The sequence below is a fragment of the Vanacampus margaritifer genome, chromosome 16, assembly GCF_051991255.1.
Source record: "Vanacampus margaritifer isolate UIUO_Vmar chromosome 16, RoL_Vmar_1.0, whole genome shotgun sequence".
Taxonomy (NCBI): domain Eukaryota; kingdom Metazoa; phylum Chordata; class Actinopteri; order Syngnathiformes; family Syngnathidae; genus Vanacampus; species Vanacampus margaritifer.
The window spans coordinates 5,642,923-5,668,916 of NC_135447.1; the positions used below are offsets into that span (position 1 = coordinate 5,642,923).

General features: G+C 37.8%; 1 protein-coding gene across 9 annotated transcripts in view; it reads left to right on the forward strand.

Moving 5' to 3' along the window:
- abr (ABR activator of RhoGEF and GTPase) overlaps window positions 1-25,994 on the forward strand; it is a 93,409-nt gene that overhangs the window by 49,033 nt on the left and 18,382 nt on the right. For all 9 annotated transcript variants that reach the window (XM_077546149.1, XM_077546150.1, XM_077546155.1 and 6 more), the window contains 3 exons: window positions 2,220-2,294; window positions 10,010-10,107; window positions 10,199-10,330. In XM_077546149.1, the coding sequence (XP_077402275.1) occupies window positions 2,220-2,294; window positions 10,010-10,107; window positions 10,199-10,330 (305 nt within the window). The remainder of the gene's footprint in view (window positions 1-2,219; window positions 2,295-10,009; window positions 10,108-10,198; window positions 10,331-25,994) is intronic.

Genomic DNA, 25,994 nt, shown 5'->3' on the forward strand with positions numbered 1-25,994 from the left:
TTCAGTGCAAAAACATACCAGGTACATGAATGGAAAAACAGTCAAGTTAAAAAAAAAAAAGTCAAAGATTTAGAGAGCAGTAAAGTAACACCCCACTCTCCGACTGTTGTCATCATTACTGCCTGTAAGCATCCATGTAACTGAGTTTTATCTGGTGTCAAGTGATGATAATAAGTATAAACACTCAAATCTCTCACACACACACTCATACACACAAACATTCAAACTCAACGTTTACATCAATCAACAATTTTGAGTCATGGATGTTTTTGGGATGTGGAAGGAAACCGGAGTACCCGGAGAAATCTCATACATGCCGGGCAATTCAAACACAAATCTCCGGACTGGAAGGCAGACATGTTTTTTTTTTTTTTTTGACAAACTAATCATTGTAAAGTTAAAATGGAGACAAACATACACACACACACACACACACACACATGCATGCACAATGACATGGGCTGCATAGAGCACAGTTGGGGTTCAAATTGAGACCAGCTGGCAAAGGAATGCTCTCATAATTAGCTGAATGGGTAACAGCAGAGACCCAAAACTGGAACTCTGAAGTTGTTTTAGTACATTCATGATATGACTGGGGGGAAAAAATGCTAAGTAATGCCTTCTTCCTCTTCAGTTTAAAACTACAACAACAAAACATTTAATTGTTAACTGCCTAGCATGTTGCATCACAGTCAGAGGTTCTAGATTCAAGTCTCAGCTTTTTTTTTTTTTGCAATTTTTTTTTATTGGCACACTGACTTTCATCAAGTTTACGAGGAAATGTTAACATAATTTTTTTTTTTTTAATAAAAAAGTAAGTTTAATGGAAATTTTCCTTTTTATTTCATAAATAAACAAATGTTAAAATATGACATTTTTATCTAAAAATTGTTCGGAAAATTTGTAATTTCTTTAAAATAATGTTGAAGATACCACATTTTTATCTAAAACAAATATTTTGAAAATGTGTCATTTACAGTATTTAAAATAATAAATGTTGAAGATATCACATTTTAAATGTCCACATTTTAATCTAAAAAATGCTTGGAAAAAAGGGTCATTTATTTAAAATGATGAATGTTAAAGATACCACATTTTTTATCTAAAAATTGTTTTAATTTGAGTGTCATAAGGTATGATAGATATGACATTTTTATCTAAAAATTGTTCGGAAAATTTGTAATTTCTTTAAAATAATGTTGAAGATACCGCATTTTAAATGTCCACATTTTTTATCTAAAACAAATATTTTGAAAATGTGTCATTTACAGTATTTAAAATAATAAATGTTGAAGATATCACATTTTAAATGTCCACATTTTAATCTAAAAAATGTTTGGAAAAAAGGGTCATTTATTTAAAATGATGAATGTTAACTCTTTGACTGCCAGACGTTTTCAGAAAAGGGATGCCGTGGGTGCCAGCCGATTTTAAGCATTTTGACTGATCTTTCAAGGTCCACAGAAAATTATGTGTTTCGTCTATGGAAACACACATACTACCAAATGAAAGGTTGGACTGTCATCTTTCATCAGAAAAAAAAGTTTGTTTCTACCTTATTCCGTTTTTGAGTAATCAACAATAGAAAATGGTTAGTTTCACCTCTGTTTTGAAAAAAAAACGTCTTTTAACGTCTTTGGCACTCCTCCATAGGATTTTACTAAACGTTATTTAACGTTTTTGGCAGTCAAAGAGTTAAAGATACCACATTTTTTTATCTAAAAATTGTTTTAATTTGAGTGTCATAAGGTTGTAAAAAACAAAACAAAAAAAAAACGTTTTGCATTGTTCCTAGATGAAATGCCAAGAACTGGGCCGATTTTTTCCAATCCATAATTTGACTCTGCCGCTCACCCAAAGTCATCTGGAATAGGCTCTAGCTCACCTGTGTCCTTGAACACGATAAACGGTTGAAAATGGTTATCTGGTATGAATAATCACAGCTCTGTGGCCACCTCCAAGATCAACATTTGAACCCTCTTCCTGTGAACGTCACTCACAAAAACAAAGTTGAAGTGTGACCCCTACATAAATTCCTAACTGTCAACGGGAACGGCCACCCAAAAACATTCACACGCACACTTGCACCTAGTTAAAGCTTGGTTGTTTTGACATGTTATGAAGTCCCAAATTATTTGGTACGTAGTGGACGATAATGACACTTGATTGGGTGCAAAGTTCAAGATCATTAAAGTCAATGTGATGCTTTTAATCCCCAGATGAAGAGATTGCAGGCCTGTACGGCTTCCTCCATGTGATTGTCCACTCCGCCAAAGGATTCAAGGAGTCAGCCAGTAAGTCTGCCAGCAAAACGACTTTTTGTTCCTCACCACACTTGTGCTCACACTCCAGCTGCGCATACTCCTTACACACAGCTGCCGCGGAGCGCACGCTGACACACACGAGCCAGTCAATCGCTATATTGTGCACGTGCTGTTCTCATCGGTGAACAGAAGGGGGAGAGAGAATGTCGAGTAAATGTTGAGTTGTGATTTTTTTTTTTTTTCCCTTCCTCAGACAGCATGATGAAGAGCTTTAAGAACCGCTGTCTTAATGAGACTCTCAGACTCCGACATTTGTCTCCAATGTTTACAAAACACTACAGACACTTATGTTCATGCTTTATGGTTATGTACTCCGGTTATGTATTTCTGGACTAAAGTCTTAGAAAAACTTTCCGCTATTTTGGACTGTAGGATACCTTTATCTCCAAACTTGTGTTTGCTAGGTGACCTAACAACAACTGACTTACCACATAAACAATTTCAATCTACACTTGTAGCCCTTACTATCGCAAAAAAAAACCAATTCTTGTTAACTGGAAAAATAAACCAACTCTGAATATCGACCAATGGTCTAACCACCTCATAAATCACATTTTAATGGAAAAAATATCTGCCTCAAATAAAAACCAAATATCAAAATTTATAGAAACATGGTCTACGTATATAGAATTTTTTAACCTAATTCTGGTTACTTAATTCTGCCTGTTAGCGAGAGCCACCGCATCGTGATAACTTACATTGATGTTTCTGCATTTGGCAATTTATTATTATATTATATTATTAATATGGGATTTTTTTTAATAGGTTTTAGGTGAACTAATGAATACATACACGCTCGCACGCACACACACACTCACATACACATACAAAAAATAAATAAATATATATATATATATATATATATATATATATATATATATATATATATATATATATTAAAAAAAATAAAATAAATAAATAAAAAAGGAGCGCAATGATGACATGTCAAATCGAATGAACAATACTGAGCTCTCCATAAAAAATAAAAAAAAAGAACCGCTGTCAGTCACTCTTAACTCCAGAAAGAGTTTTTGTCTTTTAAATTACGAACTATACTTACTGTCTCGCATCCTGTTGTTATTGCGTAGACAGCTCTGTGTGTATTTTTTTGAGTGCGTGTCCAGCATTTAGCCTGTGGGGTGTTTCCAAGCCTACACAGAGGCTATTTCAGATGTTGCAGGAATGGACAGCTGGCGTTTCACTGCGCATCGCACCCAGCCTCTCACACACAAACGCACACATTGTTGAAATATCAAATAGCGCGTAACGAGACAGAGAAAGATGATTTCCTCGGTTACCATGACAGCTGCGAGAGTCGGAAAGCCGCCTGCGAGAATGTTGGACGGATCGGAGCGCGATCTCCTTGTTGAGCTGAGGTGGTTACCGATGAGGAAGTATCATCTGTTGACGTTATTATGTTCTTGAGCAATGACAGAAGTTGATGAAGACATCGAAAACTACCAATTAAAGTATCGAGTTCAATGATGGGATCCAGATCCTTGTGCGTCGTCAGCAATGTTGTGAGGGGATTAAGCATGGCTGCTGCGGTTTTGGTTCTACTTGAGACATTCCTTTTGTTAGAAAGCCGCACTTCCTACTCTATAAAATATAACACGTGAATGTGGTTAGTGGCAATGCACATGCTATTATTATAGTCGATATGTCTAATGATTGCGAATAGCAGTCTTTTTTTTTTTTTTTTTTTTATCGAGTTCCGATTTTTGACAAGACGTCTATTGGGGGTAATCCAGTTACATGTTTTTTTTTTCTGATGGTGAAGTTGCACATTTTTGTTGTAAGAATGAATATGCATCTTGTGCATGTCGTGCTACCGTGGGAACAGGCTGTTCATTCCGCCCGGGATGTATTAGACAAACTAGGTCACAAAAGCAGGAGCTAGAAGTCGGATGTCTCAAATAATGACTTTGATTATCTAAAAACATGGTCTGGTAAAGTGAAAGTTTAGCTCTTGGTATATTTATATAGTTTAGTGCACTCGGCCGTGCTACATGAGCGGTCCAATCCGCTCATCGCCCCAAATTTAAGTTCAATTAGGCCAGTGGTTCTTAACCTTTTTGGAGGTACTGATCCCCACCAGTTTCCTCACCGAGCCCCTCTTTATTGAGAAATAAAATGTGATTTATTTCAAATTCAAGACAAGTACTGTATAGGGCTTACTGGTAGCCTTTTTGACAAATCTGGTTCTCATCACCTTGAATTCAGAAAGCGTTGTGGTAGGGCTGGGCGATAAATAGCCCAAAATTCATATCACAGTATCAATTGCATCCCTTCACAGTAACGGTATATATCACGATATAAAATTAAGGTTAAGCAATATTTGAAGTTAATAATAATTTCACGAATTATTCATTTCTCGTTATATTTATATAGTTCATTAGAGAAGCTAAATGATTAAATAAATAACAAAGATGAAACCTATTATTTAGGATAGCATTTATCATGCATTTAAATCTCAGGGCAGAATTAAAAGTTAGCACTCCCTGGTGCAAAAATAGTGCAAAAAAAACAAAACAAAAAATCAGCTGATATGCTAAAAGAAAATAGTGTACAACAGGCTTTCAGTTTAGTTTTCTATAATTCATTCTGTGTCCACGGATTAATTAGCTTTTGCCTATTCTGTTTTCAATTAAATTAATCAACTGTCATAATTAACACTCAGCATTCAATTAACAAATAACATTGCTGATACATTGGATTGGATACGCTATTGGAAATGCTAGTGCTTATGGCTTTAAAAAAAAAATTCTTGTATCAATATTGTTGGAAAAAAAAGAACGGATATTTCCCCAATGCGTGACTAATAATCAACATGTTTGATCGAACCCATCTTAAGAACCACTGAATTAGATGATTCCTATCAAATGTAATGACCCGATTGTTGATTACAGTAATCATGTCTTGAAGCAGGTGAGGCAAAAATGGACTGTACAATGCAATGCAATGGACAATTGCAATCACGATTATGTGCTTTCTAAATTATTTGCTATTTTCTGTAGTGCTTATTTTATTTCGCTGGTTAGCTGTTGTCTCTCCAAACTGACTTTGGACCATAGCCAGGGTACACACTACATTGGTCATTATTCAATTACAGGGCCCATTAAGTATTATTAAGGAACAACAACTAATCAATTAAATAATGACGGGTTTCAGTTTGCTTGATGTATGCTTTTTTTTTTTCCCCCCAGTTGAAGCCCCCGCCCCATTGGAGGGTGGTCCCAGCAGATTTGGTAACCTTAGATAACGACCCTCCATGGCGGCAATGTCAACTTTCAATGGTCCTTACTGTGTCTACCATGTTGACAACAGATGGATGAAAACGGGCTTACAGGCTTAAAGAAGACTATGTAGAGAAGCTTTGATTCTAAACTCAAAACATATTTAAGTGACGCTTCAACATTAAAGTTGGTTTTGTACAATATTTGATTAAAATAAATACATTTTCATAATATTTACAAGGCTTAATTGCATTGAGCATGTCTCTTGACCCCATGAAATCAAATTAAATCAAAAAGCGCGCGTTCCCATGTCGACAGGACGTTTCACTTGTAAATCGATTAAATAGCCACGGTCGCATGGATCGTTGTCGGTGTGTTTCCGTGCTATTGTTAGCTTCCCAGCAATTGAATTATGAGTGTTTGCTCAGAATTTTCATCAGTCACGCCGGTTGGATAATGCGGCGACTCAGGCTGGCTGGTTCTTGGAGCTGAAAAGCCACTCATCCGTTTAGCGGGCTGTCACTTGTCAACCGATCCTGCTGCGTCTTAGTTGGGCCCAGCGTTCAACACAACCCGAGGCTAAGATTAGCATCCTGTATTAGGACACACAACGAGGCTTGCAAGTAAGATGGAAAAGGATGGTATCCATTAACCCCTGTTTGAAAGGTTCAGAGACCCCATGCAGACCAATTCAAACCCCCTCAGTCAGCCTTGTGTTGACCTGCCCGGCCGGGAATTAAGACATTCATGAAGTTCCAGGCCACTTTTAGTTTGTCCTACTTCTGTGTAGACACAAAAAATATTACTCTTGGCTTGTTTTGAGCTTAATATCTGGGCATAGAAACCAATTTCAGATGGCGAGAAACTTCTACAGAAACAACACAAATTTTCTGTAATGTTACTGAAAAATTGAATGTGTTGTGGATTTTACGTGTCAGTCTGTCATGCTTCTGTTTATAAAAGTGCACAATAAAAATGAGTTGATTAAATATCCCCCACGTGGCCGTACTGAATTCCCCCTCCAATGAACTTCCCTCGTATCATCGCCACTAATCTCCCTCCCTCTGAGTAATTATGCTCGCCCTTCAGGATGCTGAGAAAACAAGCAGACGGAACGAGGCCAGATGGAATGAGGTTCATTAAATTGTACAGTCATGTTATTTTGTGAAAGTATTTGGCGTTTTTCACAAGGGTGATGTACTGTAGTTGTCTCTAATTCCTTCTACAAGGCCAACATGCTATTGCTTTTCATTTCTGCTTTCAAGCTCCTTTTTGCCACTTCCAATTGGAGTTTACTTGAAATCGAAACATAAAACTAAGACCAAACACCACTTAATTTAGACACAAATCAGCTAGCTTAATGCTAACACTAACACACAATACAAAATGCAGTAGGGCGACACATATTTCAATACAAACAGTGCAACAATAATATTAATATGCATATATTCTTTATCCGCTACAAAAAAAATGAGTAAATTACGATAGCTTAGTAAGCAGTTGTGATAGTATTATTTATTTAGTTCCATACAGTATGACTTAAAAAAAAAAAATTCTAGCAAAGTACTAGTAAATACTGTAGAGTGATTTATTATTATTATTATTTAAATTAAACACATTGCATTTGGGGGTGTTTTCAAAGCAACTGAAACCGATTGATGGCATTACCATTCATTTCAATGGGGGAAAGTGTTTTGAGAGAGAAGTGTTCTGCGTTACGAGCAAGGTCACGGAACAAATTAAACTCGTAAGTCAACCACTGTATTTGCTTGCTGGAATGCCCCTCGCATGTGGGAAAGGGGAGCCAGCGCTCGATGATTTTCAGCCGCTCATTGAAAGCTGGTCGAACCGTAAAGTAAAACACAGTGTGTCAGCCACAGCTCTCACCCAGACATTCTCATGCAGATTCGAGGATGTCACACCCCCACACCACCAAGCCCCGCCTCTTAAAGGCACATGCGGAAAAACGCAGATTTCTTAACAATATTTTCTGATTGTGTTCAAATATGATTAAAATGTATGTACGTGTATTTTTAATAAGTGTGTGAAAGGGCTAAAACTTTTTTTTTTTTTAATGTTTTTTCTCGGGTCACATTATATCACAGGTTTTCACTTATTGCAGGTGGGTCTGGAATGCATCTCTTGTAATAAACGTGGGTTCACTGTATAAACATTCTCTGTCAGACTTGCAGAGTGTTTATATGTATATGAGGTTTCAACACACACACACACACACTTCCGTTTGTACATCCTTCGCTCAATCTCGGCAGCTCTCTTGGTGAAAAGGTCGGGCCGTACATCTATCCATCCATCATCATGTCAGGTGGAGTCGAACCCGAGGGAGCAGGTCGAGGCTACGGGACGTATAGACACTTTATAGACAGGCAGCACCGCAGACTGCAAAAAAATGTGACAACAGCATTAAAAAGGGGGGAAAAAAAAGAGAAAACTACATTAACCAATATAATTGCTTCATGTATGGGACAAGAGGGGTCTCATCCCAGGAGAGAGAAACTGTCACCATATGAGCGCATACACGTACTGGAAATTGATGTCTTTCTGCTCACAAAATACAATATATTGACGCTTCAAGGACTCGTCCACTTTGATGCAACAAACCTTTTGTTTCTTCCTCTGGCAGTGCTCAGATGAGACTTAAGAACACGAGAAGCATGTTTAAAAGTGATTTAAATAGTATACTAAAATGCAACCCCTTGTGTCACTTTTAATAGTCACGTTGCTTTTTCAACTCGGTAATAAGTGCATTTGACTTTATTAGTAAGTTGAGTGTACGTTATCCTCACATCACTTAAATGTGATCTACAATGATAGCATTACACTCTAGATCTAATCTAATTAGTGAATAAGATCTCATGAGAATGTAGTGGGTTTTAAAAAGTAAAAGCAATATGAATGTCAGTAATAATGATTTTGCATATCATAAAAGATAAAGCCTTAAAAAATATATAATTATTTTTAATGATCTTGATTAACCTATAGTCGATTTAATTTTGATCAACTCTGACAATTTGCGACCCCTCTTTGTTTAAGGCAGGGATGTGATTTTTCCGCTAATTCGCGGAATTCCGCTTTTTTTATCTCCCCCCCCAAAAAAAAATCCGATTTTTTTTTTTTTGTTTTTTGTACTTCATTGTGTATGCACATGACTCCGACAGATAACATCTTCTGCTATAACAAAGACATTTGTGGTATGCTCTAATAGGAGTTACTTTTCATTTGGTCATGATACAATTATTTGTTCATGAAATTTGAACTCTTCAACATTATTTATGTGTTAACTTAGTAATCACATTAGTTAGATATGATGATATTCTCAGTGATAGTTTTTAAAAGCAAAGGCAGTCCAATGTTTTTGAATGTGACTGATTTTGAGTTGACTAAAACTGCCATTTTATATGGGATAGTTCAATATACATTGAAAATTTATGCTGTTGTTTTGTCTATTTCTTTGTCATGTGAGTGCATTGAAAGTACTTAAAAACACGGAAAACCCATGAGCTCCGGGGGGCCCCTTGTCCCCCCACCAGGGCACTGCCATGGACCTAGCTGGGTGCCAGCGGCCCCCAGACCCCCGGCTAAATTTTCAGTTAATTTCACTTTGGTCAAATCACATCCCTGTTAAGGGTTTATGTGGGTCATTAAAAAGCATTAAAAGACATAACATGGATTTTACTAAAATAAATGGCATTAAAAAGCATTGACTACAATTTCTAAAGGCATTAAAAAATGAAATACAATTGATGTAAAAACATTGTTGTTTATGCTGTATTTCACATCCAACGTTGCGCAAACGAGTCACTTTAACACTAATTTAGCAATAATAAATGGGATTTTTTTTTAAAACGATGTATTTGTGGGGACTGGTGGGTAATTGTAATTTACAATGAAGAAAATGGCCTGGAGTGAAGTTGCCTCATGTTCCAAACACCAATTGCGATGAATTTGAAAAGAAAAATGTGCTGTTCAGTCACCAACGTCCAACATGAAACACTAATGCCACTTAGTGGCAGAACATGACCAAAGCAGAAATCTGACTCCGTTTCACACTCCTTTTAACTATTTAGTAAACTTTTTCTTTTTTTTTTCAAATAACTATGAATTACTTACTGTAAAAGTACTGTCAATGAACTAAAATATACAACCACATTTCTATGTTATTAACTAGTGTAGAAAAACGTAAAGTTAGAACCAATTTAACATGCGATTTATTTGCAATTAATCGTGAATTAGCTATAGAAATCATGCAATTCATTACAATGTAAACAACTGCCAGCCCAAATATATAAACAGTGTGCATATGTGTGCGTGTGTATGTATATGCAGTACAACATGGGCATTAAATTTGTTTTAAGTTGCTTTAAAAACACCATTAAAAAGCATAAAATTCCATTTGCTGATACCTGCAGGAACTCTTGTGTTTCCTCCTAGATCTGTACTGCACCCTCGAAGTGGACTCTTATGGATACTTTGTGAGCAAAGCGAAGACCAGAGTCTTCAGAGACACCGCAGAACCTCAGTGGAATGAAGTCAGTTTAAAAAAAAAAAAAGATAACATCTTCAGATTTTCAGCTTTCGTCCTGCCATCATTTTATTAACCGTCCTCGTGTCCACCAACAGGAGTTTGAGATCGAGTTGGAGGGATCGCAGTTCTTGCGAATCCTGTGCTACGAGAAGTGTTACGATAAGAGCATGCTCAACAAGGAGGACAACGAGATCGTGGACAAGATCATGGGCAAAGGGCAAGTCCAGGTAAGAGCGGAGCCATCGGTGATACAAAAATTACAAAAAAAAAAAAAAAAAGACGCCTGCGTGTCCTCTTGGGGAATTTTCCCGACGTGACGTGTTTTTGATTAGCTGTCTAGCCTCTTAGCAAAATGGCGTGGTTTTGCAGCGGTTGGCTTCTAATTGCTCTAGTCGGAGTAATAAAGAGTCTGAAAGCCAGTTTAGTCAAATGGGGTTTCCCCAGCCTTGTTGTGAGAAATATACTATAAAAATCCCTTTTGGGGGTTTGTAAACCATATGCAGCCTCCACAATGGAATCTTGGTGTGGTTACTTGGAGGCAAAATGCTGTTCTTTGGTAAATGATGAGATTGTTCACAGCCACCTACACACGAGTCATGCGTGAATTTTCCACAAGGGAAAAGTGAAGCCTGACTGCTCTCATAATCTCAGTTGCTATCATTCACTCAAGCTTCACTTCATGAATTAGTCTCCTCTCAGGGTTTTAAGTAATCATCAGTGAACTGAATTTCAACATTGAGCAGGTTATTAGCGAACATTGATGTTACACTTGATACGGACTATATAATTCAGTTCCAACTAGTTTGTTTGTTGCTTCAGAGATATCAGTGAGAGCATGACAGCTGAGAAACTTATTTGTGTCGAACTAGACTGAAAGTGGGGCAAACATTAGATCACCCGCATGAAACTCTTTTTTAAAAGGAAAGATTCAACTCCAAAATAACGCCTTGGCGTGCGCGCACTGCTTCTCATTAAACACATTTCAGTTTAGAAAACAACTCCCAACAAACTCTTCGACATTTCCTGTTTTCGTCGCATTGCTTATGCAAATCTTTGCCTCGCCGATGAGTCACACCTTGTGTGCATTATGGGTCTCGTTTAGACGCGTTCAATTCACAGATTTTACTCGCTATCGTGACCTTAAGTTTATTTGAGTATGACTATTCAAACATATTGAAGATTCATTCAAATTATGGAGTGGGCTCTAAAGATGAACACTGAGGTGCAATTTTTAGAGAATAATCCACTTTTAAGACAAAGTCGTGAATGACATCAGCTAATAATGTGAATCTTCAGTTCGGTGCGTATCAATAGATTTTTATTTTTATTTTTTTTTGGGAGTGCTTTGCTTCTTCTCTGGCCTTTTGTGGCTTTTTTTCACTACATTTTTCCAAAAGAGCAGCAAGGCACAGCAAGAAAAGAACAGCTTGAGAAGACAAATATGCAGCCACAGTTAAGTGAGGTGGGCTCACATTCAAAGCAGTAACACTCCAGTAGCACCACAAGGTACAATTGCTGCTTATCATATTTACGGTTTAGTGGTTTGTAAATTGTTTTCAATAACAGTGGTTAACGTTTTTTTTTATATTGGTAAAAAAAATAAAAATTATAGTGAGGTGCATCTTCATAGTCAAATCAACTTTGTATTATACATTTGTTGTGAAAGTGAAGACTTTTTCTATTAAGTGATTAAATAGACTTTTACAACTTTTAAGATTGCTGAAATGTACTTTAGAATAGTTTTACTTGCAGGGTTTCCCCCAGTGCTTTATAAGCCTGGCGGCCCGCCCACCTTTTCTTGCCCCCGCAGGCCGAATTTTGTTTGCTAATTTTCTGGGGGGGCTGGAAACCCTGAAGTCCATTACTTCGTTTGGGAAAATGTTTTGGGGTCTGAACAAATCTGAAGTCCGTTCCTGCAAACGGTTACGTTCCACCTCAGAGCTTTCACTACATATTACTTCCTGTTGTATTTGTTTATGATGGTCCTTTTTTTGTGTGTGCTTTTTTTTTTTTTTTTTTTTTTACGTATACTTCCTTTGTTATGGCTGCCAGTCACAGAGACAAATGTTGCTGGGAACATCTACTTCTTGCCAACAAAAAAAAGCAAGGGGGGAAAAAAAGCAAATAAGTACACCACATGTTTGAGACATAAAATGAAGATGGAGCGAGAGGAGGGAGAGAGAATGCCATGTCCCAAACCCTTGAGAGGGTGGGAACAGTGTACGCTTGGTTATGTGAGTGAGAAGATTTTTGAGAAACAAAATGATTCACATTCGGAAGATGTTCTTAGCTGGTCTTTAAGTACTGTTTGTAGTAAAACTGTAAAAATACATGACGTTTTTGAGTATTTGCACCCGTTGTCATCCTGGTGAAACAACTCGGGGGAATTAGTTTTTGCTGAAAGCACTGATGGGTAAAACAGAATATGTGTATGCCCTGACAGACGTTTGTCCCGAGTGCAGATACTTTCATTCAAGCTGTTTGCTTTCTTGGTGAAGTCAAGTTTAGAAGGGGGGGGCCTTCAATGTTTTGCTTTCCTCTCTAGAGACCTTCATAAGATTGCGGATTAGTGACTGACCCTAGATGGGCATATTGGGCTGGAAGTTCTCTTTTTTTTCACTCCACTCCACACAGCTCTTGCTTCACTTTGAACTGATGAGGAACACGATTCCTCATTGGATGCATTCAAGCTGATTTAAAAATAATAATAATAATAATGGTTTAAATGTACAGTTTGTGACACTGTTGCAAGATAACCTCTGACCTCCGGGGTCACTGTGTTAATCCTTCTATGACCAGCAGCAATGTCGGATTACACACCTTCTGTCCATCAAAACGTCAGCCTCAAAGTTTCTCTGAACAGATTTTTGGGGAAAGAACCCCCCCCCCCCCCCCGATCCGTATCAGCTCTTCAGGTTGCCAGTCAAAGGAAAGAGCTGTCTCCACATTGTGATGACTTTGGCATTTTGCCACTCACCTCCCCTGGCTGCAGGGTTCCGCATACCCAAAAGTGACCTTTCTTATGAATACAAACTCGACACATTTGGAAACTTGAATTGTACTTAACGGAGCGCAGACCCACCACCATGTCAGAATTGTTAACAAAAGTGAAATAAGATTTAGAGAGTGTTTTTTTGTTCGTAAGAAGGCTACTTCCTGGTTCACAGGCGGCTAACATTTGTACAGTATCTGGGCTTTATGGGTGTTTAAATATCACAGTGACAAAGTGAATGTACACATGCGACTGTACCATTTTTTTTTCCAAGACCCACATTGACTTAAAACAGCTCTTGCTTGGCAATCTCTTTATGCCTCGTCCCTGGAGGAGGTCATTAGCAGAGCAAACTGGAATCAGACCAGAGGATCCGTTTCATGTTGACCACCAATAGGGAAGCACCAGCAAGATATTTCTCTAGTTTTTCTGCTGCAGAACAATAGGTCACAGTTTATTATTTTCATTACTTTCAATTTTCTTGATGATAACTGTACTTAACTCTTTGACTGCCAAAAACGTTAAATAACGTTTAGTAAAATCCTATGGATGAGTGCCAAAGACGTTAAAAGACGTTTTTTTTTCAAAACAGAGGTGAAACTAACCATTTTCTATTGTTGATTACTGAAAAACGGAATAAGGTAGAAACAAACTTTTTTTTCTGATGAAAGATGAGAGTCCAATCTTTCATTTGGTAGTATGTGTGTTTCCATAGTCCAAACACATCATTTTCTGTGGACCTTGAAAGATCAGTCAAAAATGCTTAAATCGGCTGGCACCCACGGCATCCCTTTTCTGAAAACGTCTGGCAGTCAAAGAGTTAAGATCTCAACTCAAAAAATGTCTTTACGATTTTATCCATGCAGTCCCACTAGTCTAAACACGTCATTTTGAATAATATTGTGTTTATGGAATACGAGTTAAGCTGAAAAATTCCCGCTTTATCCATCTCAAAGGACGGACATTTTGTCACTGAAAATGACCTCAGAGTTGCTCATGTAACAACCAATCATGCTTCAGAAAAACAAGGGACCCACGGATCGGTCATTTTCAGTGGACAGCGAGTGACAAAATGGCCGCTTCCTGGGACGTACATTTCCGGAGTCAAAAAATACAAACTGTCTCCAGTTCTCTCGTAAGCGCACTTGTTCTCTCTCAAGCACTTTGCAAGTTGTCCCAAGTGACAAAAGAGTGCGACTTGCCATGCTTTTTTTTCCACAGAACAAGTTGCGTAACTGTTTAGGATCCAAATCCCCGAGCTTTGTGTAGCTGCGACCCGTCCTATCGCTCGCTTTTATCTCTATCCCAGCCCTCACATGCACCACATTTCAGCCTCCCTTTGGATTCTCCTCTTGAGGCCTTTCTGTCTTGTTTTTATCACGGGGGTCGCGTGGGTTGCCTTTAAAAAGCTGCCAGTGACCACAAATTGACCAGATGAGAAAAAGATAGTAGGTGAATGCAGTTATCACAACCATTTTAGATTACCAAAGAATGACTTAAAACGTTTTTTTTTTGAGTGTGCATGTGCTCACACTATAGAAAAACGACTTTCTTTGCAGCCAGCACATACCCATGCAAAGTCACCTACAACACCACCGAGGGTTGTTTTTAGGATTGATTTTAGGATTGATTTTATAACCCCCCGCTGCACCTCCCGGCATCTCTGCGGCGTTAACAGGCCCTAATAAACCGTAATCTGACCAGTTTCCCGGAGATAATGAGAGCCAGATAAGGAAAGGAAGAGAGAAAGAACCGGTGAACTCGTTTGCCTTGGGCTTCTTTAAGACCCGTCTTAGAAGTGCACGAGCGGGACGGCGATGCGCACATTAGCTGACGTTACTGTAAAAATACGGGTGCAAAGGGGTTGTAAAGTTGGCGGTGAGCATCTGTCTGCACTCTCATTCGCACTTAAGTGCCGTCGTCTTCCCTCGTCATTAAGCATTAGATGCAAGGGTTGACATTTATATGCTTTGTGAAGGTTTTATTGGTGAAAGGGTCTGCATTTTGGCTAATTGCATGTTGTCTTGTGAAGCTTGTGAACAAGTGCATCGTAGCAAGCATTCATTCTGATATGAAACCAGTAGTTAGAATTAATGGTGTGCATTTTTGTTGAATAAATGTGTCACTAACGGTGTCATGTGTTTTTTTTTTTTTTTTTTTTTCCTGCCGTCATTTCAAGCTGCGATCGGTCGCATTTCAAAGCAACATACGGACGACAGCTGCAAACACACGTGTACACACACAGCTGTCAACAACACTAACAGCTTGGACTATGCGTAATCAGCCCGCCTACATTCGGACAAGGCTGTATTATAAGTGATGTCAAATACAGCCACGGTGTTTATTTACATGCACCCCCGCTTTTTCATTGCGTGTGTTTATGTAGTTTTTTTTTTTTTCAATATCATGGCAGGGGTCCACCAACCTGTTTGAATTTGAGAGCTACTTCTTGAGTTTGATACACATTTCTGAAATAAGAAATGTGTTCAAATTACATTGTATAATGGTATTATTAGGGCCTGGCCTGCTGTATTTAATCGTCTTATATTAGCTTCTTTTTTTTTTTTTTTTTTTTAAATAGTCAAAAATGAGCCACAAGAAAATGGTTGATTATTTTTATTTATGTATCTATTTTTGTTTGCATTAACATAAAACAAAAAAACTTAATATGTGGGAAATTGACCAATTTTTGACGATTCTTCTCTTATGTAAAGTTAAATAAATACTAAAGCTACTACAGTAAAAAAAAAAAAAAGGTATTTTATTTGCTAAATTTTTTTTTTTATTAATTATTTTTAATTAGCCAATTTGTCCGTTATGGGAGTTTGATTCTGCTAAATATCAGAATCAATATCAGACTTTTAAAAAAAAATCGGAGAGGCTGTAGTTTTTATATATGTCATAATCAACAATTAATTGTATTCATTTATGTGGATGATTTCTCATATTTAGGTAATACTGTAGATATATTGTATTGTGTTATATTATGTAGATATTTTCTTTATATAAATATCCGCCAATGTTGTTTACATTTTCAAATAACCGTTACTACAACATTCCCAGGAGATCACAATTGTCCCATGACTGGTGAGTTATTTTTTTAGAACAGGCCCATGGGATACTCATGTGGCCCTTGGGGGCTACCTGGCACATCAGATTAATATATTTTATAACAAAGGGCTGTACTATTTGTTTCTACTGTGTTTTTAATGTGGCTTTTTGTTCTTCTTTCCACTCCTTTTTTGAATTGCACATGTTAAGCTTTCTTTATTGGCACTGGTATATACATCATGATGTTTTTTTTTCTTGCCATGATTATTTACACTTATCGTCTGAATTAAAATAACTCACTGTAATCCACATTATTTAAAATAAATAAAAAAATAAAAGTCATGCATTAGTATTACTTTTGGAAAAAAAAGTGTATTTTTCCATTGTAAAACCCCAGACTTTTTTTTTTTTTTTTTTTTAACAAACAAATTAATTAAAAAAAATAAATAAATAAAAAGAAAAGAAAAAAAAGAAAGTAAAACCCCAGACTTACTGTAGACATGCTTCGTCCCTCCAACTTATAAATGAGCAGTTGCTGCCATGCTCTGCTTTGATCTCTTCATATATAAGAATGGACATTTGAGTATGTGTCATTGGTTTTAATAGGCCAAAAAAAAATCAATAATTGTGTAGTGACACGAATCTTAATGTTTTTTACTCTCCCATTTGCAACAGTAAATGCTGTATTTTATTATTATTGTACATCAGCCAAGAGTCAAAAAAAGAAAGAATATCACATTTCAGAAGCTGCTCTTCATCTGACGACCCTGTGTAATGCGCTGAAGATGTAAAAAATGCCATTTAAAGGCCAAAGCTGCTCTCCGCCACACATTGCTCCCCCCCCCCCTTTTTTCCACAGCCATGCATTTGTTTTGCCAACTATTTCAAATACAAGCACACTATCTCCAAGAAGAATGGATGAACCCCAGAGATGTTAAAGGCAAGCTGACCAAGTAATTGCTCCTCATTATAACATTGCATAATCTCGCAGGGAGATTGACTGCAGATGTCTGCTTTCTGTGCATGCAGCAGTTGCAGAGGAGGAAGAGAATTGGAATGAGAGCCCCAGATGGTGGCAAATTATGGTATGCCGAGGGTTAAAGTGAGAACAAAGGAGCCCATCGCATGAAATTCTCTCCAGAGAGACTCTGCGACTCCTTTTTCCACATTCACTAGCGACCTTTTTTCTCTTTTTTTTTTGTCTTGTGGAGTCTTTGAGCACAAGGTAATTGGAAACAGTCTAAAGCGGGGCCAGCTTATACAATGATAGTCATATTGGCGGCTGTCAAATCCTATGCTCAGATAACCCGGACAGAAAGACCTTCAGTTAAGCCATAAATTACATTTTCCTTTTTTTGTAATCAGTGAACTGGACTGCCTTTTGAAAGTTCCCCGAGCCATTCTTACCATTTCAGCTGATATAACGTCCTTATGAGATTAATTGTCGGGAAACGGAGCATGACACTGACAAGCTCACGCTTATATCATCCTTTTGTAATGACAAAATCATAGCAAATCATTCTTAGTTAGTGTTCCCGTCATTATTACATTCCAAACATCACGCAATCGGGATGCTTCTTTAACTCTTTGACTGCCAGACGTTTTCAGAAAAGGGATGCCGTGGGTGCCAGCCGATTTAAGCATTTTTGACTGATCTTTCAAGGTCCACAGAAAATTATGTGTTTGGACTATGGAAACACACATACTACCAAATGAAAGGTTGGACTCTCATCTTTCATCAGAAAAAAAAAGTTTGTTTCTACCTTATTCCGTTTTTCAGTAATCAACTATAGAAAATGGTTAGTTTCACCTCTGTTTTGGAAAAAAAAACGTCTTTTAACGTCTTTGGCACTCCTCCATAGGATTTTACTAAACGTTATTTTACGTTTTTGGCAGTCAAAGAGTTAAAATGCGAACACACAACAAAGCACTTTAGCCGAAGCATCTCCTTCTCTGTGACATCGGTAGAAAGAAAGTCACACGCACCATCCAAGTAGTAAAGCTCATTTCATGCACTCGACTGCCAGCAAGTTGCGGGGCTCAACTCTGCTGTGAAATCCTTCCTCAGTAGATCAGTGCCCTCTGTGTGTGACCAGTAATGGCTTCACCATTGGAAGAGTTTTTTTTTCTCTCTCTCTCGCTCTCTCTCTCTCTCTTTCTCTCTCTCTCTCTCTTTCTCTCTCTCTCTCTCTCTCTCTCTCTCTCTGTGTTGTGGATTTTGCTGTCATTGACTTTTCAACTTGACATTCATCCATTTTTATTATTTCTACCCAAAGTCGAAGAGAGGCAAGGTTACCTTCTTGCTGTCCCCACATGCACTGTCAATTCCGGCATTTAATTGACAAAGATTTAGGCATGTGATAAATATCCTTGGCTGACATTTGCCCTTGGCTGCTTTTATTTGAACCGAAGAAGACGGGGGGGGGGGGATCACCTTGGACTGAAGAATATAAACACTCAATCACCACTTTGTGGGGAAAACTCGACCCTGCATAGGATGAGCAGCACGCGCTTTGTTATGTTCGTGGTTGGCTTGAGTTAAGCATTTCCTTCAGTGACGATAAAACAGTAGTTCAACTGTCAGTCAGGATCTCTAGCTGGGCTTGAACTGTTTGGCCGACATCTGCTCAGCTCTCCCCAAGTCATGTAGCTGCCTTCGTGGGTGAGTCATAAGAGACAAGCATCCACACTGAAAGGGCCTTGAAGCCAATGTGATGGAAGTACAAGCTCAATTGGAAATTGTTGATCCAAGAGTTGACGTGAGCGCAAGTTTACTAAAGTATTCTGTGTATAAATCCTATCTTCATACTCGTGAGACAGAGCAACCAGTACCAGTACAAAGCTCTATTGTTTGCCCATTTCTTGTTTTTTGGCCGCACGTGAAAGTTCTGCGCCAGCAATTTGTTCCCCTCCATTCACAGTAAATGTACCGTAGACATCCAAAGGTTGCCACCTGTGTCACCATCTTGGCATCATTAACTCATTCACTCCCATTGACGGCTATAGATGTCCAAAATTCATTTGAGCTATTTCTATTAGTTTAACATTTTTTCCACTTTTGTTAACAAGAGTATGAAAACCTAGAAAAGAAAATATCGTACATTTAGAAACAGATATAAAATTTGTGATTAATCGTGAGTTAACTATTGAAGTCATGCAATTAATTACGATTAAAAAAAATTAATCGCCTGACACGATAAAAAAAAAGAGAAAAGATTATTAAAAATTAGGGGCGTCGTGCGATTAAAATTTTTTATCGTAATTAACGACCATGAGCTTAAGCCGTGTCGTGCTTGCTGTTTGATCCTGCTTTATGACTTCCTGTCTCCAAAGGCAAGGGTGGCTGAAAATCCATTTCCTGTTCAGACTGAGCTGTCTGTGTCTTACTGCTTCATGTTTACTTTTACTTTTATCAGTAATCAGGATACGCTTCTGTGTTTACTATGTCCAACTCTGATGCTTAAATGAGATCAGATTTTGTGTTTTTACAGTCTGCAGTCAGTCACAGCAGCACAACATTCCATTCAGTGGTGTGTGGTGAGCCACTGATTGCTCTGCAGTCGTATATATAAAAAAATATATATGAACCCAAAATAGATTAGCCTATATTTCAATTTTGAACTTTGTTTTGAAAGATTTTAATTAAGCTTCCTGTAGCCGCTGGATGCACTCAAAAGTGCAATATCTCTTTTCCCTTCTCACCCATGTGTCTGAAAAGTAAAATAAGCAAATTCAGCTATTTTATTCATTTTAATGATGAACTCATTGGCATTATTGGATTAAAAAAACAATCATTGTAAAGCATGGAATAGAACTATCACAAAATCAGAACATTCTGACATTTTCCCTGTAGAAGTTTTCCTGACCTTCCCTCAATTGATTTGATCGTCTCTCGTTTTAACTATTTCTATTAGTTTAACATTTTTTTTCTACTTTTGTTAACAAGAGTATGAAAACCTATATATTTTTTTAATTGACTGCCAAAAACGTTAAATAACATTTAGTAAAATCCTATGGAGGAGTGCCAAAGACGTTAAAATACGTTTTTTTTCTTCCCCAAAACAGAGGTGAAACTAACCATTTTCTGTTGTTGATTACTGAAAAATGGATTTTCTGATGAAAGATGAGAGTCCAATCTTTCATTTGGTAGTATGTGTGTTTCCATAGTCCAAACACATAATTTTCTGTGGACCTTGAAAGATCAGTCAAAAATGCTTAAATCGGCTGGCACCCACGGCATCCCTTTTCTGAAAACGTCTGGCAGTCAAAGAGTTAAGATCAGATATAAAATATGTGATGAATCGTGAGTTAACTATTGAAGTCTGAATTACGATAATTACGAAGTGCGATTAATTACGATAACAAAAATGTAATCGCCCCTAATTTTTAATAATCATCTCGTCAGGCGATTAAATTTTTTAATTGTAATTAATCGCATGACTTCACTAGTTAACTCACGATTAATCACACATTTTACATCTGTTCTAAATGTACAATATTTTTTCTCTCTCTAGGTTTTCAAACTCTTAACAAAAGTGGGGGGAAAAAGTTAAACGAATAGAAATAGATCAAATGAATTTTTGACGTTTATAGCCGTCAATGGCAATGAATGAGTTAAAAAAATGAGGTCAAGCCATTGCGGTTACCCAATTGGTCACACCGAATCCAGCTGCGGGTGCTGTAAAGCAAACCGACATCACTTGAAGCATTTTATGGATTCTTCACTTGTTCAGGAATTCTCGCATTAATGTATTACACATTTCTTGTTCTAATCCACAAACACAGCACCAGAGACATTCTTTCACTGCCTGCGACGTACGACGTCCTACCAAAGTTGAGTAATGCAGTTCACGAACAACAAACCAGTTGCAATTGCTTCGGAGAACATCATAGGCCTCTTATCTCAAGTGGTCTCTTTCCATCACTTGAAGCTGCCTGTTGCATAACCACTGCGCTGTGATGACAGTATCGCTTCAATCTTTTCTCAAAATGTCCCCGGCAGACACATCAAAATGTGTTGAACTGGCACAGGCGCTCTCTCCAGCGCGTACCTGTTCTCTCTTTCAGTGAGCCGCGTGGGCGTTCATGAGGATTGGTTGTTATTGGTTGAATTATGTAATGTGTTGTGTAACCGCAGAGGATGTGTCGAGTTTGTGCAGAAGGAGGCGTTTGGCTTTATTGAATCTCCTCGGATCACTCCAGGATGTTCGATAAGTCGGCGCGATGCGGGCAGGTCAGCGGGACACTTTTTTATTTTTATTTTTTATTTTTATTTTTTACTAGCAAAAATCCCGACATCAAATAGAAGTTGTCGAGACAGAGGTAGACAGACATAGAGATAAACTAAGGCTAATAGTTTAGCTCCTCCTTGAAAGGTGAGTTTTTCAATGCCTGTCAGTTCCGAACCCGTCGCCATGGCAACACAAAATGGGAGCCGAGTGTCCTCAAAAGGCTTTCAGTTGACACAAACTTCATGTCCTCATAGGGTTTTAACCCCGGGCCAATGTTTGTCCTCAGTTTTTAATTGGTTATTGGCAAAATGAAAAAAAGTGATCTTTGAAAGCTGATATGGGTTAGGCGGCAAATTCCTGACCCGGATGAAGAGAATGATTGCTGCTTCACAATGCAGCTCCTAATGAGGAGCTACATTGACTTTTGATTTTGATGTAACTGATGCCACACAAGCCCGTACTGGGTCACTGGGTCATACTTACTTGTGTGACTGACTGCTTTTAATATCACCATAATTGTGATGCTTTTTAAAATTATTTCCAAGATACAGTTTGTCGCAAATGGGTTTGTCTTTAATATTATATAAAAACAAGATGGGGGATAAACGGGGGCACATTTTCGAAGACTGGCCCCTGTAAAAAAAAAAAAAAAAAAAATTCTCTGTGTACAAATAGTTGTATAGTTGAGGAGATTCTTCTACCTGCTTATGAGTTTAGCTCAATATATTTGCATATTAACAGGGATGTGATTTTTCCGCTAATTCTCGGAATTCCGCTTTTTTTATCCCCCCCCCCCCCAAAAAAAAACATTTCGATTTTTTTTTTTTTTTTTTTTTAGTATTTCATTGTGTATGCACATGACTCCGACAGATAACATCTTCTGCTATAACAAAGACATTTGTGGTATGCTCTAATATGAGTTACTTTTCATTTGGTCATGATACAATTATTTGTTCAGGAAATTTGAACTCTTCAACATTATTTATGTGTTAACTTAGTAATCACATTAGTTAGATATGATGATATTCTCAGTGATAGTTTTTAAAAGCAAAGGCAGTCCAATGTTTTTGAATGTGACTGATTTTGAGTTGACTAAAACTGCCATTTTATATGGGATAGTTCAATATACATTGAAAATTTATGCTGTTGTTTTGTCTATTTCTTTGTCATGTGAGTGCATTGAAAGTACTTAAAAACACGGAAAACCCATGAGCTCCCTTGTCCCCCCACCAGGGCACTGCCCTGGACCTAGCTGGGTGCCAGCGGCCCCCAGACCCCCGGCTAAATTTTCAGATAATTTCACTTTGGTCAAATCACATCCCTGTATTAAACCAGTCTTCCCCATTTAAATGAATTGAAAATCCATAAAAGAGTTTTCTCATAAGCTTTTTGTTCCAGCCTGGATTGCGTAATCCGGTCACTCTTCCTCACTACTCCATCGCTCGCCCGTGCTCATGCAATCTTCCAGGTGGCTGCATGCAGTCAGTCGTAGTTTGACTCTGCGGAGTAAATAATTCAAGCAGGTCAGTAGCGTGTCATCCTAGGAAGCTGCCCTCGCTTCTTCTCTTCATCACTCGAAATGGGTCATGCCGTACAGATGGCCCGGTTCCCAGTCTGCCAAGTCAACACGAACATGCACGGGCACAATTTCAGACCAAGCGAATTCAACAAAAGTTTGACTGTAGTTGCAGATTCCCTTGACACAATTTTGAGGTTTTATTTTACACCACGAATAACTGATGGATGGATCTTGTGTTTCTATCAAACAGTATGGTGCAGTTTGGTAGTCTACTTTTTTTTTTTTTTTTTTTTTTTTTATCATTCACATTGTCAAGACTTGTGACCAAATGAGAATAATCACAAATAATCTGAATTCTGCTGTTTTCGCAACCTATTGCAATGCCAATCATCTTGGAATGGAATCTAAAGGATGAAGCTGTGCACAATGCAGTTCATTGATCGGTATGCACTGCAGTGTGGCAATAGAAATGGAATGGGGGGGGGGGGGACAAACTGCCCTCCAAGACAAGAAAATGAACACTGAATGCCGCGAGTACTCAATACTCAATTCTTACCGTATGTGGCTTAAAATAAAATAATCAACATTTATTTGTCGAGCGCCTCTCCTGTTTCCTCACCCACACCCTGCAAGCAGAAACAGGATCACGAAACCCGGTCTTGTTATTTTCTTGCATCCTCCCTTCCCTTTGCTCCGTTTGTTCCAAAGTGTTTAATAAGTGATGGCGCGGTTAATCGACTGCAGATCACCCCCCCAAAGGCGTAGATGAAAAGAAAATCTGAATAATCTGTCGAAAACCCTGAGGCTGATTTCCCCTACCCTGACAAACCTCCTCTGCGCTCCCATTTCTGTACTCCCAACAGTACCTTGAAGGCCGCGCTCCCTTGGAAGCACCCCCTCGCGCGGAGACACACGCTAATGCAATCTTCTCCATCCTTATTCTACACTGCAAAAACTGAAATCTTAAGTAAGATATAATTTCTTAAATGTAACATAAATGAGCTTATTTTGGATATGACAAGTTATTTTTTACTTAAAATGAAATTGTCAGGCAAGATCATTGTGCTTGTTTTAAGATACTTATTACTTCAGTCATTGGCATTGAGTGTTAACAGCCAGTTTTAAGTACTGTGAGGCTTAAAACAAGCATTTCCCACATTTTAAGATGACAACTAACCAACATCAAAGGCCCTGAACTGGGAAGTTTTCTTATTTTGCATAATCTAGTAATAAGATAAATGGAAAAAAATACAAGTATGAAAACATACGAGTACAATATGGTTCATTTTGTTATATTTACTAAGATCATTTTTCCTTGTTTCAGTACCAGCTCAGTGGCCTAGGGGTACAGTGCCTACCCACAGTCTTGAAGGTTGTGGGTTCAATTCCTGCCTGGGTCATGACAAAGAAAAGGGGACCCCCTGCTTGACACTCGGGCTAAATTATCAGAGTGTAAAAAAAATACTCATGTATTTTAAGAAAATAGTTCTATTTATTGCAGCTTGAAAAAAGTCGATATGACTTGTTTTTAGTCTGAAAATGCAGTGGTTGAGAGTAGTATTATTTTCTTATTTTTTTTTTAAATCTTACAGGTAAATTTAAGTAAAATGTTCTTGTTCTTTTGGCAGATAATTTTGCTTAATTGAAGTAATAATTTTCTTATTTTACTATATTTTCCCCCCCAAAATTTTCTACAGTCATTTTTTGCAGTGTAAACAGCTTAGAACAAGCAATGTTTCATCAGAACGTGACCAAGAATGCTTACCCGGTCCTCTGTTGCCTTTTTGGTTTGATTTGACATTTCTCACTACTGTTGAATCTTTTATATGTTTTTGTGTTTGCTTGCGACCGTACCCCGCTAGGTCAACTTACTCACTCAATGATAAGCAATTTAGAAAATAGTTGGGTGGAGCTTTCCTCTCCTTTTCTTGTTATTCATGTGAGTATTAAAGGATGATCGAATCTAATCCAATTTAATTTAAAATCTTTTTTTTTTTTTATTCCGGTTTAATTACCAAAGTGAATCCTAAACGAGAAGAGGTCATGAGCTCAAACTCCTGTCTCCGCCATAATGAATGGGGGGGGCGGAGCTCTTGCATATTAATGTTGGAAGGGTGCAACCATTAAATCGATGGTTAATCCATCTCTTGCTAGTGAGTGGGATTCTCATCAAGCTTTGTCAAAGCCAGCAAGAGTGTGAGTGCCTACATTTTGTGGAATCAACCAGGAATTGAATGCTTCTTGGCAGGACGGTATCTCGGAAATCCCAGATGGAATTTGGAGTAGAAAGCAGCAACTGCCGGTAGTTCTCATTAGGCTGAACTTTCACCGTCATAAAACGTTGAGCATATTAGAATTAAAATGTTAAAAATCAAATGACTACTGTCGAAATCAAATATAGAATGTTTGAAAAGTTTTAATGAGTTTAAATGTACTTAAAGAGGAAGTCAAGTAATCAACTCATTCACTGCCATTGACGGCTATAAACGTCAAAAATTCATTTGAACTATTTCTATTAGTTTAGCTTTTTTTCCCCACTTTTGTTAACAATATGAAAAACTTGATTTTTTTTATTGTACATTTAGAACAGATATAAAATTTGTGATTAATCTAGTTAGCTAGTGAAGTCATGCGATTAATTACGATTAAAAATTGTAATCACCTGACGCCCCGAATTTTTAATAATCTTTTTAAAAATTAATTTATGGCAATGAATGAGTTAAAAAAAAAAAATCTTTAAAATATGTTGTAATCGCCCCACCTAGTCTCAACACGGTATTCTGATTTATTACTATTGCGTTTGTGGAATATGAATTGAGCAGAAACACCCACCTGTTTTTTATCCATCTCAGGTAGCGGCCATTTTGTCTTTTACTGGCACTTGCTGTCGATTTGAAAATGACATCACAGTACCTTGTGATTGTCACGTGACCAAACACAGAAAACAGGTGAGTCGTGATGGTCGTTACCTGAGCCTTTTAAGCACTGTGATGTCATTTCAGTCGACAGCAGGTGGCAAAATGGCCGCCCCCCTGAGATGGATAACAACAGGTGGATTTTCCTGCTAAATTCATATTCCGCATCATGAAGATTTCTTT